Source organism: Dermacentor albipictus, chromosome 10 (genome assembly GCF_038994185.2).
Source record: "Dermacentor albipictus isolate Rhodes 1998 colony chromosome 10, USDA_Dalb.pri_finalv2, whole genome shotgun sequence".
NCBI lineage: Eukaryota > Metazoa > Arthropoda > Arachnida > Ixodida > Ixodidae > Dermacentor > Dermacentor albipictus.
This window is the reverse complement of record NC_091830.1, coordinates 13,308,031-13,335,545: the sequence shown is the minus strand read 5'-3', so window position 1 is coordinate 13,335,545 and position 27,515 is coordinate 13,308,031. Positions and strand designations below refer to the sequence as shown.

Below are 27,515 nucleotides of genomic sequence, written 5' to 3'. Positions count from 1 at the left end.
AGGAGGCACTGGAGTTAGAAATCCGCATCACAGAATTCATACATACAGCAAGGACAAGAGGTGCCAGAGATCTTGACTTCACTAGAGGTATACAACATGTGAAAGTGTTATAAAGTAAGCATCACACTTAAGCATTCACCGTGCCCCGACTGCAGTCATGGGCATGACAAATGATAGAATGGAAGCTGAATAAATGTGTGTCTGTGTGCACACTCTTTCTTCTACTAACTTAGACAACCATCATGGGATGGGTTCTGCCAGTTTTTTTCGGTGTTGCCTGTAGGCAATGGTCGTTCATAAAAGGTTGACGACACTCGTGAACCTCAGGCCTGCAGAACATACAAGCAATGAAACTGACGAAAGGTCACAGCTTTAGAGATCGTTTTTATTGACAAGCAACTATGTATCAAGGCCGCTCCTTTGTACACTTTGAAAATAATTAAGGAAGGCTTATGTACATTGAGTTTTTGTCCCATGAGCTACCTTTCAACACTAGGAGCACCGTCGTTTCCTCTCCGCTAGGTTGGCTGGTGCCGTTATGACTCCTGGCCACACCGTGACCAAACACACAAACATCCCCCTCCCCCCCGACTGTACAACACCACCTTTGTGTATTTCTTTTTGGCATGAACAATGAACGGGCCTCTCGTTGCATAGACAGCCTCGCAGAAACACCTCCTCGCACAACTTTCAACCAGCTGCGCGATACGACACAAACCATGCCGCAGCCATATCACTTCAGGTGCAAACAAGGATGGCTCCTGGCGCTGGCTCGACGAATATCACTTTCCTAACAAAATTACAATATTAAAAAAGAGGGGAAGTAAAAGAAACTGAACCGCGATGTAAACATTACACATGTACAAGGGAAAACAGTTAGCTTCACAACAAAACCGCAATATCTAAGACCTTTGTGACAAGACATTTCAAAACAAACCAGCCCATGGGATTTGTTGACACTTTCATGAAGAATTCTTTTCAAGATGTCAAACAACATCTGTACGACGTGTGGACATTTTCTCTGCATGAAAACAAGGCGCAGCATTGAAAAAAAAAAATGACATAAGAAAATATCAAAAATATAAGTACATTTAAAAAGAGCAATTTCTGCACAATGCCATCGATCTTTTTATACGCAACATTTCTCTCCTAAAAGAAAATTAGTTTTAAAAAATAGAAGAAAACACTGACCCTGTCTAATAAAACAGAAATCCACCACATCTAACGTCAACAAAGAACAATGTAAATTATCCTTACATCAGCCTTAAAAAACACAGGCTAGTTATAAGCAATGTCACAAAGGCGTCAAGAACAGGGGCTGAAAGCCAGTCACAAGCAGCTAGTCACTCGGTCCTTGTGCCGTCGCATTTCTCACAAGTCATCCAGCTTTCCCAAGCACCCACCCAACCGTGGTGTGCGCGGAAGTCCGGTGCCCCTGGAGGGCGTGCTAATCCCCCAACTCCATCCCTTGCTCCTCAACCAGTCTCTAGGGTCAAGCAGAATCCGGGCCCACTTTCTCGGCCTTCCATTCTGTTTGCGTGTGTGTGTGCGATTTGCGGGCGGCAGTGTTTAATTTCCTCGTGCATTTGTAGCACCGTCACTTCCTTGTTCTCTGCAGCCTAATACCTGAAACTCGCAGGCGTTCTCAAAAAAAAAAATGAAAAAAAAAATGTCCTAGGAACTTTCCAGATCACGGTGCCAACATCAAGCAATTGCTTCCATATCATCGTGGCAGTGAGTGTTGTAACTAAGCAAGCTTGCAGGGCAGTAAATTTTTCCCCCCCTTCGCTGTTCTTCTTGACACTTTGTCAGCTACGAGACTGGCATTCAGACGTGGTGCAGCGAAAATCCAAATGGCCCATCACAGCAAGCGTCTTTCGGATGTGTGCCGTTGCTTCCTAATTACAGAAACCTCTAAGCGTTTGTGCTCCGAACGACATAAGCAGGACAAAAAATGGCAAACACGGAAGGCCAAACTGATCAAACTTTTCGGTAACGGCAGAAAGCCATACATAGACAGTGCTTAAGCCTTTTGCATTCTAATTTAGATCACTATGCAAACCAAGACATGCGTGGGCAGAGACTTGCACGTGACGGGCAATTCAAGGTATGATCAAAACTCTCCCTAATTGCTCTATGATAATTAAGATGGACAAGAATCTCATTCTGGGCAGCACATCCGCCCTAAACAATGCTTTCATTTGGCAAACAACAAAAACACTTGCAAACAGTGGCACTGCACGCTTGAGTGTTCGGCCCAGCAAAAAAAAAAAGCAGTCTTCTCTCAGCACAAATGGTGAAGGAATGTGTTTTTTTACAGGCAAATGAGGGTTTCTGGCAAAAAGCCAGGAACTTAATGAAAAACTTTACCGTTCTTTCCACACTTGAATGAGAAGCAACGCGCTCTTAACATTTTTCAAGTCAATGATGAGTGCTTGTCACACAACTGACCCTGCTGAGTCTGCGAGGAGAGAAGGGAGGGTTGAGGGGAGGTGACCCTCTGTCCCTGTGCAGTCTGCTCAGATGCTCTATTCTCCCTTGGCCATCCAGCACCGCAGTGTTCTTGTGGCCAACTCGGTGGCGCAACCGGGATGATGAGGATGCTCCTAGCAGGCCCGTCAAGAGAGCCGTTTGCACAGAAAACCCCCAGTAAGGCTTCCCCATTAGGAACAAGGGCCTCTTCTTGCCGTCTTAGAACCGTCTCCACAAGCTTCACACGTTTCCTCTTGTGATTCCCAAACCTGCCACAGGGTGGCGCTGGCGTCATCTGCCTGCCATCTCACTGCCACTTGCAACGTTGTCAGGCCCGTCTTTCCGGGTGACTTCTGCGCCCCGGCCCTGGTTTGCATGGCCCAGTAGGAGCGCTCCGGGGTGCCACAGGTGACGTGACTGGAGGGGGTGCTGTCTGCCAATCAGAGGGGCGGATACTGCTGCGGCCGGTCTTCGAGCCGGTCGTAGTCGAGGTGGAACTCCTTGGCGACCTTCCGCCAGTTGACCGGGTCGAAGAAGAAGTACGTCCCGCGCTCGTACGTCGACGTCTTTTCCGTCGGTGAGATGCCCGCTCGCGTGATCCAAACCCGCTCGTCTTTGTGGAAACGCCAGTCCCGGTTGTACCTGTGGTGCGATTACAGAACATCACATGCACCAAACGTTTGGGAAACAAATGCACATGGAGCCAACAAAATGTGCAGCTTTACAGTGGGGGGGGCAAAAGTGGAAGCAGGTACCAGATTTTGTCATCTAATACTGGCGCAATTTCACTGCCACCGCTGCTACAGTCGTAGAGTTTCCTGCAAAAGGTACTAGCAGGAAATTTGGCACTGGTGTCTACGAGAACATAGGTACAAGGGTTCGGCCAGTCTAGGAATTATGGCTAGCTCACGGATTTGCCTTAAACTTATTCCTTCTGGCTTTAAATGACTTTGCGCCTTCTCTAAGCGACTGCATTCCACAAAATATTGCTTAATAAATGTGACAAATGCGACAGCAGAAAGCTGTGCCAAAGGAAGTGCAAAAAAAGACATAGACTCTCTTGACAGTTTTGCTACTTTTTGCGCTTTTAAGAACACCACTGCAAATGAAAATTATATATATATATTTTTTCAAGATGAGATAGGCAGCAAAGTAACTGTTACGCACTCCGCATATATTGATGTACATTACTCCGTGAACTGCATTTCACACGTTTGACTTGATATCTGCTGTGCCCTCCCCTGTTTTATATTCTTGTGAACTATTTCCTTGGGTGAGAGTTCACCGTATATACAGGCTGTTTCAGGCTGTATTATATGCATAGAGAAGTTGTCGTCATGGGCTGTGCATTTGTGATGTATTTAGCTGGAGTCTATAAGATTTGTCACTGAAGGAGAAGTCATACACCGGCATTTAATTTCAGGCAAAGGCGTACGTAGCCAGTCAGTGCGAAGTGCGAAGGCAGGCACTTTGTCAGCCAATGCAGAAAACAACGAGCAGTCTGTTCAGCTTGGCTTCAATACATTCAGCCAAATGCAGCACAATATGTGGTAGCCTTTGCCCAGCACTACACTGATCCGCACGAGCCTGCACTAAGTGTAGGTAAAAAAAAATTATAATAATAAACAGGCCTATTGACACACACGCCTTAACATGCAGCAGCCTGCCTGTTACACAAATTCCTCCAAAAGCGGGCAAAAGACACTTACAGCTCAGCAGCGGACAGCAGCTGTAATAGGTCGCCCCCAAACATGTAGAAGATGAAGAAGAGCAAGTCTTCGCCATATCGATTCAGCTTGATGCCTGCCAGTTTGTCCCGGATGCTCTGGTTGATGATGTACTCGGAAGGAACATGATAGTCTGCAATGGTGAAGAGCGAGAATAGAAAAAGGCGCTATTGGAGGAGCGAGCAGCACCTAATACGCGTCATCTCATGCACGGTTGTTAAAAACTCTTTCTGACAGCAAAGGTACTCCAGCAGACTTCCTCGTACAGTGAGACGTTTTTGCTACAAACATTATATTAACGAACTTTCCTGAAATCCTCTGCTGACTTCTAATGGTTTCAGTGTAAAAATATTTCAGTACTATGAACTTCAGAATGCCAAACATTTCGGAATAACGCTCGCTATTCAGTTCCCATGGGAGTCACCTTAACAACATCTCAGTACTAAGAACTAATATTCCAAAATCTGGGGATTCTTGGATTTTCGTGTCTCCTTCACGGCAGCCGAAACAGTAGGCTAACAGACGACAAGGCGCAGAAAGTGGTCGCCGTGACGCATGGGTTCGGAAAACCTGAGACGGCACTCAATAATAAAAATAAATAAATAAATGAGAAAAAAATTGCGAGAGAAAACTTTTTGTAAATTTTTTGTGGAGGTGAGGATGCATCGGGTTTTGCGAGCGCATGCTGCGACCGGACAAGTATTGCCTAGCAACAGAGGCGCGTCTTCCATTTTTCACTCTTCTTTCTGCGGCCATACCAGCTACGTGCGGGGACAAATGTAACCTTCATACTCGAGGGGATGCCACATGGTCGCACTTTCTACTTTCAAGACAGTATTGTTTACACATGCTTGCACTTTGAAATAGTTCAGGTGTCTGCTTTGAGTGAGACGGTTACGGTGTCCATGGCAAGGAATGTGAAAAACAAACAAACAGAAACACTGCGCTTTGGAGGTGACATGGAGCTTCCTTTTTGTCGGTAGTTTTCTCAGCATCAGCATCTGCTTTGTGCATGTCACTCTTGTTATACGGTGCTTCGGTGGTGCGTGGCGACAGAATCTATGGCAAATAGCAACAACACGGGCCGAGAACCAACAGCAATGTTTTCATGTATAGCTCAAACGGTGACAACTTATGCACTGATGGGTTGGCGAGTGGAATGGTTAATTTTGGGATTTTCACTATAACGACCTTTCAGAATAACAAATGGTTCTTGGTGGTCCCGCGCAATTCGTTATATCAAGATTTGACTGTAACACGAAAGCGCTATTAAGCCGAGCAGTTTAGCAACCTTTCTTCGGTTTCCCGTAGACTCTGGGAACTTCTGCTAGTTAACCCCAGACAGCCAAACTGTTTTGATACCTCAAAATCTTTATTTAACCCTAACCTTAACACAAGCCCTTTAGTAGTGTTTTCTGACATGCTGGAGTGAAGTTTCAGAGGGGATAGTTCAGAAAACCAATTACCATACTCAATACATTTTTGGTGCGATCTTGTACGCATTCCAAAATAGAACGGAGGCAGTCCGTTCCACCGAGCCGCACACGATTGGTCAAGTTGAACCGTGACGAACGCCATGACGTCAATTGTGACGTGATATCTGGTGTCAATCAGTCCGTGTCGTCTGCTATCAGACGAACGCAACGGAATGGACAGCCTATTTCGTGACGTAAAGAACGGACCACCTCCGTTCGATTTTGGAATGCGTACAAGATCACACCCTTTATGTCCAACAACACTTCAACGCTTCTCCCCTACCCTAGTTCTGGCGTCTTTGTGGGGACTAGTGCAACACCATAATGCATGCACATGCATGCACGCACACACGTAACAAAAGAGCAGATATGCTCCCTCACCAATGTCCTGTGGCCTGCAAGGCTGTTCTGCCCAGGGGCCTCCGAACACAGGATAAAGGTTTCTGGGCAAGAAACAGGAATACAATGTCTCTCCACAGTCGGCCAATGTAGAGACGTCTCTTTCACACACACACACACAAAAAAACGGCAAAACCAAGCATGTTATTCAATGCACCTGTGCCTTGGGGTGTCAGTTGATTGCACCACCAGAACAGTAGTTTGTGTGGCAAGTTGGTACTCCATTCTTGAGGCAAGCTTTCGTGCTCCTCGCCTCAAGAACAACCTCTCAGTTAATCAGTTAGTAAAACAACTACCCAAGAAACAGTGGTCCTGGGTTTGATACCTGGACCAGGACAACTTTTCTTTGACTGCGACAACTTCTTTTCAAGGAACCTGCACAAGTTTCCTTCGTAGTTTTTCAAACTACTTATAATGAAGTACACTCACTGTCTTAAGTTTACAGACTGCGGGAACTCAGAAAATGCAAAGTTTCCTATCAATTTGTGACTGCAGCCAGTAAAACCATATATGTTATTCACATATACTGAAAAGGCTGAAAGCTGGAATATAAGGTTCCCTGTCCACTTTGCAGAAATATTAAGCTTTTTCTCAGACCTCGCAGTTCGTAAACTTTCAGTGCCAACTGTACGTGTCAACTTTACCTTGCATGCAACTGCAAGAAGCTTAGTCTAATCTCTTAACGTCTGATCTCTAAAAATTACTCTTATAAGATTTGAACTGTCAGGTGCAATCACACTCTCTTTGTTCTACAAAATTTTTTTTCAAGATTTATTGTACTTACTTGATTGTAAGCAGCTGCCTACTCCCTTCATCCTGTCACAATACAGTTAAACCTCGATATAACGAACTTCAATATAACGAAATTCTCGATATAATGAAGTACTTAACTTTTCGTAACCTCTTGTCCATAAAACACCATGTATTTAGAACCTCAATATAACGAAGTGTGTTTGTATTCCACTTTAATATAATGAAATTTCACTGCCGCTGCAAAGTAATGCCAAGACAATAAATAGAAACTTCTGCAGATGCACATAGTGAAATGATTGAATTACAAGCAACTGTTCACAAACACGCATCTCAAATCACTTGAGGCGCGACAAGAGTGACTGCCAAAGTGGAGCCACATTAAGTTCTGTATAAAGTCCTGTGTGCTTTAAGCGCAAGTGTAAGTGTGCGAAGGTGAGAAAAGGAAGATGGTGGCTTCACGAGTGCCGCCGTCCTATGCGAGCAAAGGAAAAGAAGGAGAGGAGCGAGCTTGCAGTAATGCGATCAAGTGCGCACGAGGGGCCGGAGTGGAGGGAAGTTGTTGCCCGTTTTAGCCATGGTGGCGCATCGCTGTAAGCACAGCTGAGCGCATACGCAGCCACAGACTCTGCTCTAGAGGTAATCTGCCGTGTATGGGACGAGGGGGTGTGCCGAGACGGCATGGCACCATGTAAGCTGTCTTACCACGCATTTAGTACTGGAGTCGGCATAATATTGAGCTTCAGTGATCCGTTGGAGCAAGAGCCAGATGAAGCATTCGCTCCCCGCTGCCAGTGCTTTTCCAGATAGCATCATCTCAGACAGACTGACACTATCAGCTGCGGGGGAGGAGTGCACGCAAAAGCGTGGCTGTCTTCGCTTAATTCGTACTACAGAGAAGATGTCGTTGACGTACATGTCACGAAACCATATCATTCGTCACCGACTCCCAAATTTATCAAAATGAATTGTTTTCTCATTCGAATTTGCGTTTTTTCGATTGCCCGATAATTCGGAGAACTCTGCAGCCCTTTTCCGTGTAAGAAGAACCGATCAGCGCCTGTACTTATTTGCGTAAAAGGTTGACTTTCGATAGATTGAAATATCGATATAACAAAGCAAATTGCCGATTTTACCAACTTTGTTTATCAAGGTTCGACTGTAATAGCCTGTTGATAAGAAGCACTACTATACAACGCAAAACAACTCCAAAGCTGTTTAATTGTATCCTGTCACAAGTACTAGAAAAATGTTCTTGAAATTTGCTTTGACTGCCACCATTTCTGCCCTCACAAACCACAACAGATGTAAATACATAGGTGACGATTTCAAAAGGTCTAAAAAATGTGTAAGGCAAGGATGTTATCATGTCTGCAGTCAACACAGAATCATTTGTCACAGAGAAACAAGAAGCTGCTAGTATTTTATTGTTAGTATATAAATATGTTAAGATGAATTTGTAATAAGAGCAGATTCCCAAGTTCTATGTGCATAATGCAAGCTCAACGACCCATATAAAGGGCGTAGGTTTAACGTGCAAGACACGACAGTGAATTGATATCAAAAATAATAAAGTGGTTTTATGGAATGCGCTGTTCAACACCAACTTTAATTAGGGTTGTTATACCAGTACCACTACTGAATCCCACTGAGGGAAACTTGATTAGGTAGAGTATGTTATATATATGTATATGTCACACGTGCAAGAGTATCAGTTATAGTTTGTCTGTACAGTAAATTCTCAACTGTACAAATGTTGGTTTAAGCAACATTTCAGAATTACGAACTTTTAGAAAATTCATGGTGGTTTTGCTATGCATTCTATGCAAAAATCTTGCGGTTAAATGAATTTCCAAATAGCAAATATTTCAGCTGAATGAACTTGAGGCTTCTGATGGACAGTAACACCTGCTACAATTAGAAACTGCTGGCATAAATCTGGCCTTTCCCCTTTGTGTGGTTGAAGACTATGGGCAGTGACAGTGAACGCATTGCTTGTGCTGAACTATTAGATCTGGAAATTGTTTCCAGTGTTTGTCCCGAAGAGGAAGATGCAATGGCAGAGGCAGATTAAAAAAAAAACACAGTGAAAAAAAATATGGACTCTCTGGACAGCTTGTTACTCGTATGCTTTAAAAGCACCAGTGCAAATGAAAATTAGATTTTTCTTTCAAAATGAGATATGCAGCAACGTAGCTGTTACGCACTTCGTATATATTGATGCACATAACTACATAAATTGCATTTCACACTTTTGACTTGATGTTTGCTGTGCCCTATACTGTTCCATATTCTAGTGAATACTCAGTTTAGTGAACTATTTCCTTGGGTCCCTTGCAGTTCACTCAAATGAGAGTTCACTGAAGTAGAATATGTGTAAAACACAAACCCTTGTGGGTCCCTTTCTTCGTTCACTTTTCCTGTTACTAATGGCATGGAAGCTGCGACGTGTTCAAGACGCTTCTCTCACTTGCCTCACCTGATGTTAGTCTTCTCTGCGCAGCTACCGCGTCTCCTGGTGTTCAGCTTACAGCAGGAGCTAGCGCCACAGACACATGGCTACAATGAGAGATGACACGAGTACTCAGGTGCTAGCACCACCTGACGGCATGGATATCTCAGGCGCGAAAGGTGCTTGTTTCCTCATTTCTGGCTGCAGGAACCTACCACATACCAGATATATTTCAAAAAATTGGATCGGGAAGCTGCCTGCACATTACAACAACCAGATACGAAACCTTGCTTGCGATATTGGCCTATCATCAGAGCTAGAGTCATTGCCACTGTCATCACAAGATGGCAGCAGTAACCAGTAGCACTGACCTGCTACTTTCATTATACTAATAGTTGATAAGAAATTAGCTACTTTACACGCTAAAGTAGCAGTGACAGAGGCATTGGCCCACGTTTCTGGCATTCTGGAAACTTGCATGCATTGCAGGACCACAAATGCAAATAGAAAGAGCATGACGAACATACTCGGGAGAGTTAAGGTTGAGCCCTAACGTCGTGAGGTCGCTCCCTAACGCCAGCGAGACGAGGTTGGGATCTGTCTCCGCCGCTCTGATGAACGTCAAAAGCCCCACCATGCCGTACTGGTCCGTGACCATACCCGCAGGGATGTTCGTCACCGTCCCTGTGGGCAGCACAGATGGAGACAGACACCTTTCAGGCATGCGGGGTATAAACGTGATACTCAGATGACCACATGAAGCAGAGGCCACAAAAAGCACAGGATAAATTAGTTCTTTTTAACTGAAATATAGAAATGATAAGGAAAAGGGAAATGGCTGACACTCCCAGGCTTACCATATTTATTCTTATCTAGGCAGATATATATTATTTAAGTACAGTAGAACCCTGTTGATACATGTTTCAAGGGACTGAGGAAAAAAAATGTAACAGCCAAGAAAATTTAACAGTGGAAACAGCCCCAAGTCACCACAGCAATGTCAGAAACAACTCAGTACACATGATAATTAACAGACACGTAATGTGTTCCAAAACTGTGGCCATTTTCTACTCTTATGTTTCACTGCATAACACAACTGCATTGCAGTGAAGTTAATTTCAGGGAGCCGGCAAAAAGTACAGTCATGCTATGGCACACTTATTGGGACTGCCCATCGCACACATCTGACACTTTGCACTTCTGAATTTGCCTCTGCGCCGCTAAATTTATGTGACTATCGCATTCAAATGCAACACAGGATGAGGGAACATTACGGAATAGCAATGCATAAAAACGGGGACATAATACACAGCAGCCAATAGGCATTAGGTCAGGAGTGAAAAACGAAAAGATATAGTAGCCTGGAAAACAACAGCAAGGAATGTGTAATCAGGATTACACTGTATGAGTTATGAACTCCTAAGTTGGCATCGATTCGACGATTTCATTAGGAATCGGAAGACAACACTACAGACATTAGTCTGTAGGCCACACAGTACTATAGCTCACCATAGCGGTACACTATTTTGACCGCACTGACTGCATGTAGTGCAGACACGGTTATTGTTTTTTTTTTCTTCAAATTTTGCTTATACTGAAATGCTGGCACCAAGCGCATGATGTCAGTACAGTGGTGCCTGTGGTGCACTGAAGCAAGCACATGGCTGGCACTGAACTTTCATAACTAATGCCATTTGTTATTTACTATTATCTCAGCGGTTTGCATCTGAGCAAAGCTTTCTTTTTGTTTTCTGACCTACTGAATTTGGGAAGTCAGCTTAGAATTGAGTAGATATGGCAGACATAATACACATACTCGAGTGAATGTAAGAAGGGATGGGACCACTTTAGCAGTTCAATGGTAGGATGTCACATGTGCAGAATGTGGTTCTGGCTCCAATCAGTAACAGGTTGTCTTTTCGCGCACTTCCCTCTCGCCATTCCTTCGTTATTTGTACATTTCAATTAAGTAAGAGCAGTCAATCTTGCCTACGCTTTCTGTGGCATTATTCGGTAACTTGAGAACAACAAAGATTGAGCTACTGGGTTCCTCTTATTTGGCTTACCGTCTTTTGATGTCTGGATGCCCCGCTTGACTGGTTGCGACGCCACCTTGTCGCTAGAGAAGCCACTGCTGTCTTTCGACGACTCACTGCTGGCATTACTCGTCTGAAAGGAGGCATTGCATCATCAGAACCCAGGTGTTAAAAAAAAACCAGCGAGCTTACACCTTTTCTATTTTCTTTTTCTGTATATGTGCATGCATGTGTGATAGCTTGCTTTTGACCAGCAAGAACAGCAGTGTCTCAACTCACCTGTTTACTTAAGCTTTCCTGACTGTTCTCCTGGCCTGCGAGGAATAAAAAAGAGAGAAAGCTATAGTACCGCTGTAACTACTACTGCAATGACACAAGCCCAATTATCGAACAAGAAACTATGGTATAACTGATATCCTTATTTTACTTTGACTGAGACATAAACTGCCACATCTGTCCTTGGCACAGAGCTACGGAGTTATAAATTCGGCAAGTCCCAGTCCCAACGTGGGAGTAGGCCGCTCTATGGGGCCTTGCGCCTGTAGCTCGCAGGACCTTTCAGTAAAGTTATTCCATCCATTCATCCATCTCAGTTTGTATTTTCTCCGATTTACCAATATTTAGCTTACTTCTGTAAACAAAGTCTGAGGGCCTAAATTAGACACCTGCCTTTGAAAGGTCACCAGAACAAGCCTTTCAAACTGGTTCAGTGGCGGCATAACATGAGGTTTTCAATGTCTGACATGGATTAAAAAAATAACAAATTTTGCTGCAGGAACTAAATTCTTTCCAGGTTGTTATCGCTCGGCGGCTTCGCAGAGTTTGTAGAAAAAGGCAACGCGCTAGAAAGAGTGACTACTGGCTGAGGGACGCCCACCAATAGTATGTTGATACAAGTGATGCTGCTCTGTGTTGTTGAAAAAACCACGATCTTCACGAATGCTTTTATGTTCGCATTATGCGATGATACCCATAATACACCCGTAAAATTACTTGCAATTAGACGAGTCAAACGGCAAAATGGTTGCAAAGTAGTGACAGCGAACTGACATGACAGCCAGGGCTACGAAAAGATACTCTGCAAATGTATTGCGATTCGATTCAAGATACTACCGCCATTATTCCATCCTATACGATACTTTCCATTTGTATATTAAGATACTTCGATACATTCGCAAATTTATGTAATGTAGCAGCAAAATGTAATGTAGGCGAAACGTGCGCTCACCTTGCGAGCCCGGTAACGCGGGAAAGTCCTCGTTGTGGATGTGGAACTCGTTGGAGTCGTTGTTGGGCTGCTTGACCATGCCAACTGCACGTTGGGAAGAACAAGGCACAGATTTCACTGGCCAGGTTGGGGCTAATTGTTGAAGAGACATTAAACAGAAACGCTCGGTCAGTTTATTGAGTCTGGTAAAGTATTCTTTCGATATGCTCTGCTTTCATTTGTTTTCCGGGAAAAGGTTGACTATAATACTGGAGAAAAAGAACACCAAACTTGGCTGTCCTGGACTTCCCACGCAAACATCAGCGCTAGTACATCAGCGATGCCATGGATTTCCGAGTGTCTGTTTCTAGTATTCGGGCCGTTTTGGCGAAGGCAAATTTCTCAAACTTTACAGGCTGTCTTACATTCTATTTAGATGTGATGCAGTCCTTTACCAATAAGTAAATCACCTGTGCATACACGGTCAAAATTCACGACACCACAGTAGGAACATGAGCAATGTTGCCCCTTGTTTTTTATTTTTACATTGTTTCTGACTGCCAAAACTCTTTACAGTAAGAGTTGCTGGTCTGCCATTGCAGAAACTTAATTTACAAATACAGCTTAATATCTTTAGTGCTATTTAAAGTGAAAGAAATCTGGTGCAGTATGAAAGATGTGACTCAAGGCAGATGTTCCATGTGAACGAGTCTTACATGCCAGGTTAGCAGCGACCTGGCAGACGTTATTTGCTGCAGGAGACTGTGAACCACTGCCTAGCAGATCAACAGTGACCGTCCAATTTTTGAAACGTTTCTAGTTTTGAAAGCCGTTCCTAGGTGGCAGCACACCTAACCTTTGAAGGAGGGCTCTCTTTTACCAATCATACTATGCAATGCTATGCGGCATCAAAGCACAGATAGAAACGGGGCTAAAGGCAATCATACACACACAAACACAGTGTGTTTATTGGTGTGTCTCTCTCTTGCATTCTGGTTTTGTTTGCACTATGCTGCAAGTACTGCAGTGTATACAGGGACCCTGTTTCAAGTGGAACAAAAGAACACACTACAAAAAAGCTGAAATGTATGTTTGTCTGTCCCCACACAATTACCAGTGCCACACAGTTAGGAAGATAAGGTCCAATTAGCAGCTTAACAAACAGAGCAAGTGTAACTTAATTAGCAACGTCTGAACAGATGCCGAAACTGCTAGCCAGTGCTTGCATCATGACCATTAACCATTTGCTCAGCAGATTCAAACCTTGAAACTGGCTGACGGGGTTTTAATCACCGTAAAGTGACAGTTTGCTGCAGCTACGCCTTGAGGCTTGTCAGCTCGCTCGGCCAAGCCAATACGGGCCGGCTGCTGAGCGCAGCCCGCCAGCAACACAGCTCAAAGGATCAATTTTTTTTCTGTCACCAGAACTCACATAGTTTTCCGTACGCCGCTCTCCCCGCCATGGGATTGCTGCTCAGCGACTGCGCCGACCCCTCTTGGGAACCCCGGTTCGTCAGCGATGGAAACTCGGAGAGGTCCAACGCTGCCAGGGAAAGGAGGAGCGGGGAGCACGATTTTTCATCTGGCCAGAACACATCGTTTCCGGAACACAGTCAACCTCGTGTGCAGCTTCACAACGACATCAACATGTTCTTGGCTCACGCTAGTTCCAGTTCATTATGTCACGGCAATTACAACATACACTCAAATCAAGTATACACTTTATTTCAAGTATTCCATATAAGAATAAACTGAAATCTTTAAAATACATCAAAATCTTACGAGATTCACAAAAGGAACAAGGAATTAACCAGCACATAGGTTAATGCACAATGGCCTAGTTGAGAAAGTAGAAAGTTCTTGCACTAAGTGACGGAGATCAACTTAAGAGTTATCACAGAACCTTCCACAGCCAAATAGTCGTGGCCGATCGATAAGTAGGGCGGCCGGTCAATCATTCAATAAGTTACATGCACACGGGTTAGAGTGAGCCAGTCGATAACTGAACTGATGAATTAATCGACCAGTTTCAACTACTGAGTTAGAGCTGAACCTATCAGTTAATCAACAAATCAATCAACCAGTGATGGATCAGTCATAGGTACATGGATCAGAGCTGAAGAATGACTGAATCAATCAGTTACAAGTACTGGATTATCGCTGAAAATATTGTTAGATCAATCAGCTGCAGGCATCTGGATTAGTTAAATATCAGTCAGTGAATCAATGACTGGATCAATCAATCAGTGACTGGTTATGTACTACAGCTGAACATATCAATCACCCAGTCAATCACCCCAGGACAAGTACCTGGATTAGAGTTGAACAGCTGGCTCTGAAGACTGTTCCCCATGAGTGACTGTGATGAAGGGAAGCTACGAGAACTGTGCGACATGCCAAAGCTTGATATGCCACCTCCAGATGCTGGGACGTTGTTCCTGGTTCATGAAGAAGAAAAAAAAAGAGCACACCAGCATAAGTTACCCTACCGGACAATATTCTGCCACACAACCAACTTTATTGGGTACTGTGACAGCGACACTTGGAAAAACACCACCCCTTCAGCCAGCACGAACTTGCAAAGCTGAATTCTTGTTCATGGAATATTCACAGCTGAGTAACATTAAGGAACGAGCTAGTTTGCCTTCCAGAATCATGAATATCCAAGCACAAAAGTGAAGCATAGGCTAAGGACAGGGACAGATACTGAAAGCTTAGTAACGGTTTGTTTTAACCTCTTATTTCTCTGTATGCGGTTGAAACTTGTTATAATGAAGGGTTATCCAATGCAATAATACTTTCGTTATACCCAATGTTCTTTAGGCACATATTCAATTACAATCCTATGTTTTCCTTGGTTTTATTGTCTGCTGACTTCTTGCGTTGGTTACTGACAAATGATTTAGCCCCCTTGGTTCAACTTATTTCTCAAACTCGAGAACTGCATGACACTGTAGGACTGCGTGGCACCTTCACAGGCTGAGTGACAGTCCTCCCAAACACATTTCATAGTGCTCATTCTTCCGTTCACTTCTGCCTGATCTTCCCTGCCTTTTCCCCTTCCTCAACACAGGGTAGCCAACAGGAGATATCCTCTGATTATTCTCCCCATCTTTCCTTTAATGCTTTAACCTCTCTCTCTCACCTAAGGGATAGGGAAGGCACACAAGCATCTTTATTATTTTCTATTAAATTACTGACCCGTTGTCTATTCGTATAACCTGCTGACTTCCCGACCTCGCACACAAGCAATATGCTAATGCAGGCTGCATATGTATCCAATGTAAATGTGTGTAAGGAAGATTATTATCATCATTATCTTCTTACCTCCATAATGAACTCTGGTCTGTGTACCTGTGAAAAAAAGAAAGTAAGGTCATCAGTCAGAGACGTACTAGGCAAGAAAGACAAGCAAAAACAATGCGAAGGTTGAAATAGGCAGGGGCTTCCACTTCAGGACTCACCCTGTTCGAGGTGGTGCTCCTAAACCTACTAACCGGTTGATGTCGGGGCCGACTTGCCTCTGACCTGGCAATGCTCTCGACCCAATTGTCAGCATAGTCCGGCTGCAAGAGACGGCAATAGTGGAGAGCATGATGCTGCTGCAAATGTCTCTTGCAAATAAATCTCAAATAATCAGAATGGAGGAAAGGGATTACATACCAGAGGACAGCCGCAAGACAAGCAAACCACTCTACCCCGCATCATCCTTTGCCTCCATGCCCATTTCGCCAACCAAAATAAACCTCAATCATGCACAGGACCGACAATAGCCAATTCAGGGATTTCCAAATCCCAACACCATGCTAGACTGCTAGAGCTACAGCGGACAGTGAGAGACCACTAAACAAAACAAGTCCTGACCCACAGGCAAAAACCAACAGGCAAGTCCAGGCAAGCGAGTTTTCCATCGCCACCAGCCCCACCCGACAGCCCAGTGCACACCAACCTGTTTGGTGATGCCTGCTGTGGTGGCGGCAGGGACGCAGGGGGGAAACCCGACAGACTCGTCGGAGGTGGCCTCGCCACCGACGGTGGGAACTGAGACAGCGCACCCCCGAGCGTGCCCCGCAGGCCCAGGTCACCAAAGGATGATGAGCTGGTCGCCTTGTCGGCGCCAAACATGTCCGGAAAAGGTGCCCCCCGGGAACCCCCGCCGCCAGGCAGCACCCCCGGCTGCTGCTGCTGAGACACCGACGGGAAGAAGGGGACTGCGCAGAAGTGGGGGAGGGAGGAGAAAGTAAGAAAGGGGGAGAGGGTGAATGAAATGGCGCACGAAAAGGGAGAGGCCACAGACTCGGGTGGTGGTCACTGTTGTGTGCCAAGCACAGTGACTAGATGGTCACAGGGTAAGCAAAACAGCATGCTTCTTAAACTACTGGAACAGCATAAGTGGAAGGGAACAGCGAAAGCAGAGGGCAACAGCAGAGAGAGGGGAGGGAGGAATGCAAAGTGAGCGAGAGAGAAGGATGCAGACTTGGCTGCTCACGCACTCCACATGGTGGCCGAGGTGAGGCTGAGCCCTGACAGCAAAATGCAGCAACAGGTGGTGATGCATGGAAATGTAGAAGGTCTGCCACCTGGTGCACACAGCACCAATGCAACAGCTCCAAGTAACCACAGAAACACTCCTCTTACGTCCCAGGGTTCTTAGATGGACGAATTAGTCCCTCTGCAGACTACCTTCATAAAGTCTGCAGGCAGGAGGAGATTGTACATGCTGCCACTTAGTGGACATGGAGCAAACTACAAACTGTCACATATCTACAGTCCTAACCGTCACATGACCATGGTTGTTGAGAATTTCAGAATCTTTACACTTTTCCCAACAACTTTGTTTCCTCAATCTTTCAAGAAGTAGAGAGATTCTTGAAAGTTTCTCTCTTTTTTTTTTTTTAAGTGCTGCCAACTTGCACACATGGCATGTGCTTTCTGCTGTCTAATGGTGTCCTTACAGCAATCTAGGCTCTCAATGCCTCTGCAAATGACTTTTTTGTGAAGCAAGTCACCATCAAGTAGGACCTGTGTCGTAAATGATGCGGAGAGCGGGGATGCATTTCTTATGCATGAAAAATGCAATGAAACTAACTTTTTGAAAAGCACACGTGGGAAAAAGCGACAGCACACATAGACCATAAAACAAGTGAGTGTAGTAGGAATAGAGTGAGATTCGAGGACCAGACCGGAGACTGCAGCTAATGCAAATCCAAGCAGACTAACTTATGCAAAAACACAATGGGAATTACTGCTCATCTTTACACACAAGAAAATAAAAGTCAACTGTTCCAGAGGTGTAAAACACAAGACACAGATGCTGCTGAAAAGCAGCACAGTGTCGCCGATATAGAGTTTAGCAGTTCAGTTAGCAAATTTTTTTAAAAACCTGGTGTAACCTACAAGAAGCAGACATTTGCCTCCTGTTAAAGGAAGAGAAGTTTAAGAATCTGGAAGTGTTAAAAAAAATAGGGATAAGCTATGATAGTTAAGGAGATGGCAGGAAGGCCATGCAGCAGCTTTTCTTTAAAATAATGGTAATTAAAAGAATATAGGTAAGAAGTGAGACAACTAAGGAGGCTATGTGAATTTCGCGAGGCTTATAAGTAGTTTTCCCGAAAAGCATAAAGTGCTTTCCAAGATAAATTTCCTTGTCAAATCGTTGGCTCCACCCTGAGGCTTCGCTCATTTGACCCTAATGATCACGTCTGGTCTCCATTTTCCCGTGAAACTTTTGTCTAGCATGCGTTTTCTCAAAGAACTTCTTGTGTTTCTGCCTAAACAAGGTGGTACTATAAACAAACAAACGCATTTCATAAATGTAACACCAAGCCTTGTCTTATCGGATTCTAAGGGGAAGAACCTCAACTTGATACTCTTTCCCGACAATGATCATCACAAGCCTAACTAACCCAATTCAAGGCCCAAGGCCACTTCCATAAATCACTAATTATACTTGCCTTACATCATTTGAGTCTACCCTACAGCTGCAGAGTAACTAATATCACATAACTGAATCCTCCGGCATATTTTATGTTCGCTACAATGCTTTTTTACTGCATTAACATAGGACTGCATTAACATTAACATGCGTTAACATTAACACACCTGCAGTCTGTAAGCCTAGCACCTTCTGCACACTGCCCTATGTGTCCCTGCAGTTGTATTGACAATGGAGACAAATGATTCTATGCTGCATTTCCCTTCCACTTGGCAACCTGCCGGCTGCTCCAATAGACCACCAGCTGTCTTCTCTATGCATTACACACCTTGCCTGACTCTACTCTTTGAATTGGAACACCATCTACCTGTGTTTACTCTCTAATCCAGGCTACCATGTCCCTAACGTTAGGCCTATAATATTCTGTTCCACTGCTTACTGGGCATTCAGACACAGCACACAAAGTTCTAAGTTTGTCCAGTCAACAGCCTAAAAACAAACCTGAAAATTAAAAAGAAAAAAGAAAAACAAAGCGGTTAAAATGATGTGCATGTATATAGGATTGATAACACTTACAGAACATGGTAGAAACAGAGCCAACTAGAAATGTGACACGCACATGCAAGTGCAGATGTTTTTTCTCAGTTACAAGCATCCCCTCTGAGAGGAATCTGAAGGAACTGTGGAAATCTCTTAGTCTTATCAGGAGTTAAACAAAACAGAAGTTAAACAGATCTGCTGGAAACCAAACACAGGCCTCTACATGCTGCTCAGCTTATCAGATAATGCTATCAGATAATCTTGCCCCGCTTAGCTGAAATTACAGACTTCATAATGGAAGGAGGACTTTTAGAGTTCTTCAGATAGTACTCTTTTGCACATGAAATAAACAATGAAAAACGAGAGAGAGAGAGAGGAAGACAAAAAATGGGACAGACATCAGTGACCCCTAGCCTTGAACAGCGGGATGACGCATTGTGTTCTCGGCATAAGTTATACTAATTACTCAAGTTCACTGAATCTGTGCTAACCTTCATTATTTTTCGTTATACTTAAAAACAAAAACTGCCCTAAAATTTTAGTTCAATTGAATTTTCTACAGCTGGTACAATCAGCCTAAGAATGTTTCATGTGTGCAGATTATCTTGGGAAAGGCAGGAAGTGTGTGGAAAGTGTGTGGCATTGCTTTAATTGCGCAAGGCTAGGGGTATGCAGCAGCACCAGGAATACTATAGTATGGCACTTGGAAGAGTTAGTGAAGCACAAGAAAAGTAATTAGGCATATGCAATTAATTTTTGAGGCTGAATCAAATGATAATCAAATAGTGCAAGAAGTGAATCGAATAATATTGTTATAGTTAAGTTTGAACAAGCTACAATGATGAATATGACAAGCAAACCATACATTAAAGTGCCCATTCGAGTGTTTCACATAAATTAGAATCTTTGTGTTATCTGTTCAAAAAAAAAATTAAATTATGGGGTTTTACGTGCCAAAACCACTTTCTGATTATGAGGCACGCCGTAGTGGAGGACTCCGGAAATTTCGACCACCTGGGGTTCTTTAACGTGCACCTAAATCTAAGTACACGGGTGTTTTCGCATTTCGCCCCCATTGAAATGCGGCCGCCGTGGCCGGGATTCGATCCCGCGACCTCGTGCTCAGCAGTCCAACACCATAGCCACTGAGCAACGTGTTATCTGTTCAGGCCTTGGATGAGACTGCTACGTTTTTCACTGAGGTAAATGGCCTCCCAGCCAAATAAGCAACACTTCTAGGGAATCTATAGACTACTTAACCAAGGCATTGATTTGGGCTAGTTTGTCATAGGGACTTTCAGCAGTGCTTAAAAAGACAGGGACAGACAACACGCAGCACTGTTTCATATGCATCATGTCTGGCTGTTTCTATGTCTGTCTCCGTCTCCTTAAGCGCTATTGAAGGTCCCAGTAAAGACTACTACTTCATATGAAAATAACAGAAAACCTGGTTCTGTTCATTTTTATGACACACTGAAGACTAAGGGAATTCAGAGGGACAACTTACTGAGTGAGCTTCCTGTAGGTTGGCCATATCCAAATGGTTGTGATGGCGACGATGTCATAATCTGCAGACAAAGTGGTGAAGTGATTAACACTGAATGACATGTCAGGAACAATCTTCAGGTGAAACAAAGCACAAAGGCTCACTGAAGGTGCTGCATTAACAGCAACATCCATTCCCAAATAAAGCTTTCACACTGACTTCATTTTACGAATTGTCACAATGTTATACCTTGTTTGATATACATGGTATACATGGTAACCCTATGTGCACCTCAAAGCCAGGCAGGAAGTTAGCTTCTGCTGTTTAAGGTGCTACTGAGCATTTATTCCAGGGCCTCTTTTTATTACAAATTCTCCTTTCATAACTGTTTCCATGTATGCAACTTGCATGTGAGGTACAGTTAGTGTGGAATTAGTCAGCTGTAGTGCAGTCACACTGTCCACACAGGATAGGCAACCACTCAGTCCCATCAAAATCTCTTTCATGTACCACAATTGCGGAGTTTCCCAACTGGTGGCCCTTGCAATTGCTTTTACTTCAATGACCTTGCTACATAGAGCATAAATGTGCAGTAACAGCAGTTTTAGGTTAAAAATAATATGCCTGCACTAACATAGTTTATTGCTACTCTTAGTGTGTCATGGCAGCCCCAAACACCAAAGGAATATTTAGACAATCAACATGTAGGTAACCCGAGCAACTAGGGAGGCTGCACAATTTAGATATTTTTGTCATCTTGCCTATGGATAGATTGTATAGACATGTTGCATAAACTTGGACATGTTGAGGGGTGAAGACACACAATACAAATACTTCTCTAGAACTGCTTACATGGGTTCCATGGTTTAGCCAGTATACTGCAGTATGGGCACTTGCATGTTTGCCTTCTTTTGCTTATTATGTGGATATTCCACTGCAGTAGTGTATGTACATTACTACAATTACCAGTTGTACACTAAGCTAAAGACTGACTCTCCTTAAGTGCACCACACTTGAGCCCACACAGGTGAATCAAAAGGCCAGGGCACTACAAATGCACAAAAAATGCTACTGCTCTATGAGAAACTACGAGTCTCAAATATGTGTCCAACTACAACGAATCTGATTTATATGTTTACAAATGTAAATGTGTACCCACAGAAGCAAGACTGTTCAAGAAGACTGTCATGCGCACTCAACAATCTTGTGCTACCCCAACACTCAAACCTGCATACTTGAAGTGGAATATCCACGAAAGTGTGAGAACAGGAAAGAACAGACAACACACAGCACCAACAACCCATTTTATTGTTGCAACAAAGGAAATATGCTACACACGAGGCAATAAAACAATAAGGCTTAAACTGCAGGGCATACACAAGTGAGAACTAGCACATGAACAAGCATTGCAAACATGCAAGTTGATTTTTGAGTAGAGCAATTGAGGACAGGCTCAGACAAATGATGCCTCTACTGCAGGGTGTTACCAAGCTATGAAAAGCTGTGAATTTATTCACGGTGCCAGCAACAAGGCACTGGGCTGTCCATTAATGCTGCTCTAAAGGGACAGCAGCCCTTTAGTGGAGATCAGTGTGTGCACCAGAAAGTGCTTAAGATGAAGAAGCTTAGATATCAAATTAAAGCTTGTAAAATACTAACTTCCTTCCAAAATCACGTTCAGTATAGCAGTACTTTCAGGAGTGAGAAGTAATGCACTAATTTAGTAAGCTTTGCACACTTTATATGTTATTTACAAGTTTGCTCTCTTTATGTGTACACACACACACACACACACACACACACACACACACACACACACACACACACACACACACACACACACACACACACACACAATACTCATATTCATCCATTTCCATTTACCATGTTTACATTTAAAAGAAAACAAGCACTTTTCCCATGATTTCATTGGTTTCATTGACTGCTGGCTTCATATAATTGTGACTATCTATATATATATACGTATAATCAGAAGACGGCAGAAGATTAACGGTCCAATTGGTACTTGAAAAAAGATGATAGCAGAATGGAACAAATAAATATCTTCTCACAGCCACTAGAATATTTTTCTCTCGGATTTCCAACAAAGCGGCCCAGTAGTTCCTTAAGTGAACCTGTTTGCACATACCGCGAATTTTGATAAGGAAGATAATGGCTAAAGCTTATTCACATCATAAAGAAATTGCATGCAGCCCTGTACAGCTTGTAGCCATTTAAAAAAAAAGCAGAATGCATTGTTGCCAATCATCATCAATCAGCACCTGCATGCATCGCTTTCTTGTCCCCCAACTTTCTTGGACTACTGGATGTCTAGTCCACCAGCAAGTTATTACAAATATCAACAACCTATTCACAATCTCTACTGAGGAGAAAGGCCTCTAACAGAAGTTGCCGATTACTCTCATCTCCCGATAGCAGTCTATACTGCGCCCAATCTCACTGCACCAGCTAATCACCTGCCAGCTCCTCGGTTGTGTTTTTCTTTATTGAGACTCTCATTTCATTCAATAAGAGATCACTGGTTACACGGTCTGTACATTATAGACTGCTCAACTCTGCTTCATCCCCCCCCCCTCACCTTGACTACTATCTATAATCAATCTACAATCAAACCTGTCAATAATGAACAGGTTTGTGTGCTAAAAAATTGTTCAATACATCACGCAACTTGAGATGCCCAAACCCGCCTATAACGGACAAAGCAATCTTTTGTGATGGGTTCATTGTAGGCAGATTCATTTCAAGCAGAGAAAACGAAGCAACGAACAAATCTATTTAGGAAAGCAAAAGTGTGGGTAGCGAGTTGGTAATTTTTGTTCTCGATGCACAAGACTGTGTAGACTTGCTCCAGTTTACTTAACATAATATCGGTGCAGCTACATTGGCCGCTGAGAGTGCGAAAATCCTCCAGGAAAATCTCCCCTGAATATGGTATGCAAATGACTCGACGGCATTGGCAGCTGGCACTTCCCTCGTTCAATGCACCCAATGTCCAGTCTCCTAGGAAGGTGTTACCTTATACAACTATCAGTCAGCGAGTTTCATTTACTCCATATACAGAATGCTTCACTTTATTAGGTTTATTACATTCGTGTTTCGACTGTAGAACATCAGCTCCCAGTGTTTGCTATCTAATCCTGCTATCTTTTGATGCCTGAACGGCTCACCTAATGGTTTCCATTGCTTTGTTATTGAAAAGTCTATGACTTCCATTTAAGTCCTCCAAGCTACTTCCCTACGAATTACCACGGGCAGAACGTTTTGATTACACACTTATTCAAGGATTTCAGTAAGATGCTATTAACGGCTTGGGGAGAGCTTGTCAAGTACCCTCTAACTTTGAGGTAATTGGGTAAAAAAATTACAAGGTTGAGATGAGGTGCCAATGTGCCAACACTTGCATGGCTATTGTACACCATCGCGGTGTAACGAATTCTTTAGTGCTTTTGGAAAATACGACATACCTGTGTAACTCATTCCAGTCATAAACCATTCATGGGAAATAATAATACATAAGTGCACTAATTGTGGCAAAGTGAGGTGTCAACATGCAGTTGTGCTAATGGTGTCTTTAGTGTGTGGTTAGAAGATTTATACGAGGTAATCACAAACATCCTAACTTATCAATGATTAGTCCAAGTAATCTTTAGGCATGTGTTAGAACTTAACAGAAAACTTTTTTTAATGTTTAATCCTGCATATTAAGCAGACTGCGACACTTGCAAAATAACACCCTGCTATCTTCAGACAGCATAATACATTTCAACAGCGGATGCAAGATAGCGAGAAAATTTCCATTATTTTGCTGAATCATGCTTTGAAAACTTGTATAAAAAGTTAACTGACATATGTTCAATCTTTTAGGGACTGCAGATTTTAATTCGAACTCTTACAAGTTGAATAAAATATGGTCTCAAAGAGAATTATGGGTTAGTACATGTATGTAGACAAACATGCGCATAGTTAAAAAAAATATACAGAGTACACCCATATAAAATACAACATACAAAATGTCTTTTGCATGTCTGTCTTATTTGTCACACGAGAACTTGATTTTTGATTTATATATGTATACATATATATGAAACTAAATGGAACTAAACTTGGTTTTTGTTAGTCGATCATATAAAGTGAACGCACAATTAAGTCAGCGAAACCACAAAGAAAATGAATTGTATTATACCCCTTAGGTAGCAAGTACTTCAGTCCATAGCATTTATTAAATCTTTAGAACCACAAAAGGCATGCAGCTGCACAACAGATCAGGAATTTTAGCCACTGTGGTTGTTTAGTGGCTATGGTATTGAGCTGCTAAGCACAAGGTCACAGGATTGCATCCTGGGCACAGTGGCCACATTTCGATGGGGGCGAAATGCTAAAACACCCATGTACTTAGGTTTAGGTGCACGTTAAAGAACCCCAGGTGGTCAAAATTTCTGGAGTCCCCCCTATGGCATGCCTCATAATCAGATTGTGGTTTTGGCCCGTAACACCCCATAATCTAATTTTTCAATTTTAGATCGCGAATTTTGATTTCTTCAATGAGTTTTGTCAAGTTTACAGAATGTGGACTCAATGCGAGAACTCTCTTTCGGAACGTGAACTAGCAAAGTTGGAAAGCATCTATCCAGCCCCTTGGCAAATATGCCTGATGTTAAAAAAAAATATAGAAAGCAACAACACAAGTGAACCCTCTGCACAACATGCTGAAGAATAAACGCCCAGCGATCTTTCTAATCATTTTACTAAAACATTTTACACATACTGTTCAAACTTGCAGCAACGGTTCAATAGGGTGTGTTTCAAGATGTGCACGACACCTTTTCAAACATTCTCATCAGTGTGTTTGCTTTTCATGTGTTATTTTGGCAAGCTCAATTATGCACACAGAAATATATAAGGGGGGGGACGGAAATATATAAACAACCAAGTGACAACGAAGCAGCTTGGATCAGTCGCACCCATCTCGATCCTCGGCACAGTCTGAATATCAAGCGTCGGCACAGTCTGACTACTCCTGCCTAGTGAATGTGCCCTCATCAGCTCTCGTTTTCATTGCATTCCTCTGCTCCTGAAAAGCTAAGGTGTTTGAAGAAACAAATATTTGTGAAAGTTGCAGGAAGTACACAGCTTCTAAACACATTGAAAACGCAGTGGATCTGTTGAAATCACCATATTTTATACTCGAATAAACCAGAATTTCGAGTTATCCGAGCTTGAAATTCACGAGAATGTAGTGCATTACTAATAACCGCTGTTGTCTTTGTCTGTCCTTACTCGCAATTTAGAGTTCTAGCACTTCATCGTCACATTTTCCGAATGTCCTGGCCGATTAACAATGAAAATTACTATAAAGGGGAGCCGTTGCGAGAGATTGCGAGGTATATGAGCACAGAAAGCACGTACAGACGAGAGTCCAATGAACTTTTGAAGGGCCTACACAGCGTATTCAGCCAAACGGGTGTACAAAAAAGGAAATCGCAAGTAAAACAATGCGGTTATCTGGAACGTTGGGCCATCAATCGCTGGTCGAAATCTACGCAGGCACCGACAAGCTATAGCAAAACTTGTCACCAGCTTTCGTATCACCATACGTGTAAACTGAAGGCAGGCTATGGAAATGTACTGTAGTTACGTTCGCAAAACCGATAGTTGACAGTTAAATAAGACCATTTTGAGGTCGTAACCCACCAAACCATGGCGGCAACACGTCCCAAACGGTGACCAAATCATACTCAAGCAAAAAAGGCCCTACTCGATTCCGCTAGAACAATGGGGTTGCGCTAGCTACCATCTTGCGACGGGCCTCTCGAAAAGAATAGAAACTTTCGAAGACCGTCAAGGAAGTTTCCGGGCCCACGCAGAAGTTTCGAAACGAGGTATCGGGGAGGTTTCAGCGTAGCAGACGTCCAGAATTAGCTAATTCGGGGAGCATGCGCTGGCAAGTCGTCTCGAAGGAGGTGTGACCGTACTACTCGGCTCAACTTCCGAAGTGCTGCGGCAGTTACACAAACGTTGGCCAGGCGTTAACACGCCTCTTGGTTACGGCAAGCCTCGGGCTCTCGCAATAACACCGCGAGGTCATACAGCGCAACACAATGCTTGTTAACCCCCCCACAAAAGCACCAGGGACGAACTGTCGTGCCTCCCACCGTATCTGGCGTAGTCGTAGCAACAAACTCCGCGCACGAGTACGCGTGCGGAGCGGGAAATGTAAGTGTTTTAAACAAAGTGGCTCTCTCTCGTACACGCTGGCGTGGACACACACGCAGCGCTTGCCCGGGGTGCGGGGCCGAAGTGCTTGAAACGAGCCGACCTGTAAAGTCGGCTGCGAGAGACACTAGTGTACAGTCTGTGTCGGATAGGTTACGCGGGAACAGCTAGCCGTAGTTCAAACACCAGTCACTAGGCAACACGTGTGCCCAGTGCGCAGCTCCCGGCTCTGACCGACATACGTTTCCGATCCAGGCTGGCCCGTTACGCCACAATCTCGGGCGCTTTTTGACAAGCTACCCCACACGACCACCGCCGCTGCCGCCGCAAGCGTCAGTGTAGGACAGCATAGCTCAAAGAGTCGGGTGCCCGTTTCGACGCACGCCCGAAACCTGGAGAGATTATCAAAGGCAGAAAAAGTGAGGTAGTCACCTGATGAGGCAATCCGTGTTAACTTATCCTAAACAACGCTAGAAGTCCGGTCTATTTTTGTACACTTTTGGGCCAGCACGGTCACTCACACAACACCAACTCGGGTAACAAACATGGCGATTTGACGACTCACGCCCTCTCGCGGACAAGGGTCCAAACTGCTGTCGTGAATCTTTAGTTTCGTACTGCTCGCTTTGGAGTTCATTGGTGCAAAACCATGATTTATAAAACTATAACGCTTACAACATAGGATATATCTTGTCTTATTTTGTAACTCTAAATTATTCACTGTAATTTATTTCGACAACCTTGCAGATTTATGAACACAGAAAATAAAGAAAGTAGAGTTAGTTCGTTTGCTCTGCTGAAG

General features: G+C 43.6%; 1 protein-coding gene across 5 annotated transcripts; it reads right to left on the bottom strand.

The window, feature by feature from the left end:
- Positions 1–364: 364 nt before the first annotated feature.
- On the bottom strand, positions 365–27,307 carry LOC135915814 (CCR4-NOT transcription complex subunit 2-like). Of its 5 annotated transcripts, none has more exons than XM_065448966.1 (14): positions 27,146–27,307; positions 20,501–20,561; positions 16,468–16,729; positions 15,983–16,084; positions 15,846–15,872; positions 14,829–14,956; positions 13,951–14,100; positions 12,540–12,623; positions 11,591–11,625; positions 11,342–11,444; positions 9,803–9,959; positions 6,056–6,117; positions 4,182–4,332; positions 365–3,114 (listed from the first exon to the last, which is right to left on the bottom strand). In XM_065448966.1, exons 2-14 carry the CDS (start codon positions 20,556–20,558, stop codon positions 2,913–2,915), a joined length of 1,521 nt encoding a protein of 506 aa, XP_065305038.1. In that variant the 5' UTR covers positions 20,559–20,561; positions 27,146–27,307; the 3' UTR covers positions 365–2,912. The 5 variants fall into 5 exon arrangements, with proteins under 5 accessions (XP_065305038.1, XP_065305040.1, XP_065305039.1 ...); XM_065448968.1 differs by having other exon boundaries at positions 13,951–14,061; XM_065448967.1 differs by having other exon boundaries at positions 16,016–16,084.
- Between the last annotated feature and the right edge of the window lie 208 nt (positions 27,308–27,515).

What these genes read in the sequence shown, in the direction of transcription:
- LOC135915814 (XM_065448966.1), bottom strand. Translation starts at nt 20,558, where the DNA reads ATGACATCGTCGCCATCACAACCATTTGGATATGGCCAACCTACAGGA. An exon ending in CATCCAGACATCAAAAGACG is followed by an intron (nt 9,960 to 11,341) that starts GTAAGCCAAATA and finishes TGCTGCCCACAG; the next exon opens with GGACGGTGACGAACATCCCT. An exon ending in CTGCTGTCCGCTGCTGAGCT is followed by an intron (nt 3,115 to 4,181) that starts GTAAGTGTCTTT and finishes ATCGCACCACAG; the next exon opens with GTACAACCGGGACTGGCGTT.